The following is a 2,991-nucleotide window of genomic DNA, read 5'->3' on the forward strand; positions in this document are numbered from 1 at the left end:
AAATGATCACTCTCAGTTTTAAATATTTAGTTAAAATAGCTATTTTTCTTGTTGAGAAATATTTTTAGCATACAAATTGCCTTTGTGGAGAATCTTAGGATTTACCTATCTGTGCTATTAATTAGGATGTACTATCTATGCTATTACTTTTTCTGAAACAAAAATAAAGAATTGTAGATTTTTACTGCTGACATTACCATCTTGTATTTCTGTTGCTATTACAGGTTGGCTGTAATCCTAATGAAGATGTGGCTATTTTTGCAGTAGACTCCTTGAGGCAGTTGTCAATGAAGTTCTTAGAGAAAGGGGAGCTTGCTAATTTCAGGTTCCAGAAGGATTTCTTAAGACCTTTTGAACATATAATGAAACGGAACAGGTATTACATATGTTGAATTGGTTAATAGCAGAAAAATCTTAATTGTTTTCCATAGCAGGGGGAAAAACAGAAGAAAGGGGAAAAAACTGATGAGTTTTATCTGTATATATATAAGCAATTATATTAATATTTTAGGTCTCCAACAATTCGAGATATGGTTGTACGGTGTATAGCACAGATGGTTAATTCTCAAGCTGCTAACATTCGATCTGGATGGAAGAACATTTTCTCTGTATTTCATCTAGCTGCATCCGATCAAGATGAAAGCATAGTGGAACTTGCATTCCAAACAACTGGGCACATTGTCAGTGAGTATTCTCTTATTTATATTCAAGCAAAAAAACCAAAAAATTTTAATGTGTTCAGAGGATAATTCAGGTACAAAATTATTGGCCTGTTACGGGCTTTAAGTTTACCAAGTTTTGTCTACAGAACCAGAGTATATATTAATAATTAAGCTATTAATATATTTAACATTTATTGAGTATTTTCAATATGGTAAACTCTGTAAGCACTTTTTGTGTATTTAATCTTCACAATTCTGTGAGGTAAGTATCTTTATTGTCCCTTTTTTTATAGATTAGGAAACTCAGGCCCAGAGAGGTTAAGCAATTTGCCTAAAGGTCACAGAACTAGTAAGAGATGGAGCTGGTATTCAAAGCCATGGAGTGTTAAAGCAAAGCCTTTGTTTTTGATCACTACACTGTACAGCCTCCTTCAACTTTGAGGGGGACCAAAATACTAAGGATATAAGTTAAGCCTATATAGAAGATGATAATGATGACCATCATTGTCAAGAATCATGACATTATTGTAGCTATCATTTATCAAGTGCTCGTTTGAGTTAAGTATTATAATAAGCATTTTACTGACATTATTTTAATGTAGTACATAGAGCTGTCTTGTATTATTATCCCCATTTTATAGATTAAGAAACTATACAGAAACTAAATAAACTATGTAAGAAACTAAATACAGAGGTTAAGTAATTTTGTATATTCATTGAACAAAATTGATTCAGTACCTACTGTGTACCAGTCACTGTATTAGGTGCTATGTTTAAAGTATAAACGAAACAGACATGTTTCCCTGTTGTCACTACTCACAGCAGACAAGTTAGTGGTAGAGACAGACTTGAACCCCATATATGTTGGATGTCAAAGCCTTTAATAACCTTTAAGAAGTATGTATTGCATCTAGAGGTTGATGTATTTTTCAATGATGTATTTTTAAGAATAATTGAAAAATTACAGTTATTTTGATGTATTCTTCTCTATTTTAGCCCTTGTATTTGAAAAACACTTTCCAGCGACCATTGATTCCTTCCAGGATGCAGTGAAGTGTTTGTCTGAATTTGCATGCAATGCTGCTTTCCCAGACACAAGTATGGAAGCAATTCGACTTATTCGCCATTGCGCAAAATATGTGTCTGATAGACCTCAGGTATAGCGTCATTTAGTAAACAAAATTTTGCTCAGTATCTATTTCCAATCTGAAATCTAAGTTTGTTGGGAATAGAAGGTTTATAAGGCATTTATTTTTCAGTGAACCCCAAAATAATCTGAGCTTGATTCTGAGTTATGATGGTTAATGATTGTAACTAACCATTATTGAAGGTGTCAGGTATTTTTCTGAATATTTTGTGCATATTAACTTGTTTTTTCTTCACAGCAGCTTTATGGGATAGGTAGTGTTGTAGCTCCATACAGATAAGAAAACTGAGGCACAGAGAAGTCTAAAAATGTGCCCATAGTTGCAGAACTAGAAAAGTAAAGCTAGGGTTTGAAACCTAGCCTATGTTTTTAGCCATGCCCTATAGTGCTTTTTTCTGTCTGTGCTCTGCAGTACTGAAGTCGACTGACTGGGGATGAATATAGGCTTACGCTCTGAAGTAAAAGGTTGCATTGACAATCTGGCTGCCAAGTTTAACTTGCATATCTGAATCTGTCTTTGTAACTATGCATTATAGATTTGGTGATAAGATTTTATTACATAGTAACATGGACCTATTGGTATTTAGTATTTTTTAGATACATCAGCTTATTTGACCTTCACACCTCCCCACTATGGTTAGTGTGGCTGTGTGGTATCATAATCATTTAAATAATAAAAATGGAAACCTGAAATAACCTGGCCAATAAATGCAGAAAGCTGGTAATAGTTGAAGGTGAAGCCAACTTTTGGATTCTAGTCCAGGTCTCCTTGTAGGCAGTTATATCATGCTCACTTCAGCAGCACATGTACTAAAATTGTAGGCAGGCAATCACAGCAACAACAAAAATAACTAAATGGGACCTGATCAAATTAAAAAGCTTCTGCACAGCCAAGGAAACTATCATTAGAGCGAATAGACAACCTACAGAATGGAAGAAAATATTGGCATGCTGCACATCCGACAAAGAGCTGATAAGTAGAATCTATATAGAACTCAGGAAAATCAGCAAGAAAAAAAAACTCCATTAAACAGTAGGCAAAGGGCATGAACAGAAACCTTTCAAAAGAAGATAGAAGGCCGGGTGCGGTGGCTCACACCTGTAATCCTAGCACTCTGGGAGGCCGAGGCGGGCGGATTGTTTGAGCTCAGGAGTTCGAAACCAGCCTGAGCAAGAGCGAGA

At 35.1% G+C, this 2,991-nt stretch overlaps 1 protein-coding gene across 1 annotated transcript in view; it reads left to right on the forward strand.

Annotated features, from left to right (window-relative positions):
• ARFGEF1 (ADP-ribosylation factor guanine nucleotide-exchange factor 1 (brefeldin A-inhibited)) overlaps positions 1-2,991 on the forward strand; it is a 133,318-nt gene that overhangs the window by 103,572 nt on the left and 26,755 nt on the right. The window contains exons 23-25 of the mRNA XM_012663112.1: positions 225-376; positions 512-684; positions 1,659-1,819. Of these exons, the coding sequence (XP_012518566.1) occupies positions 225-376; positions 512-684; positions 1,659-1,819 (486 nt within the window). The remainder of the gene's footprint in view (positions 1-224; positions 377-511; positions 685-1,658; positions 1,820-2,991) is intronic.

The sequence above is a fragment of the Propithecus coquereli genome, unplaced genomic scaffold (genome assembly GCF_000956105.1).
Source record: "Propithecus coquereli isolate 6110/MARCELLA unplaced genomic scaffold, Pcoq_1.0 Scaffold8, whole genome shotgun sequence".
In the NCBI taxonomy this organism is placed as follows: domain Eukaryota; kingdom Metazoa; phylum Chordata; class Mammalia; order Primates; family Indriidae; genus Propithecus; species Propithecus coquereli.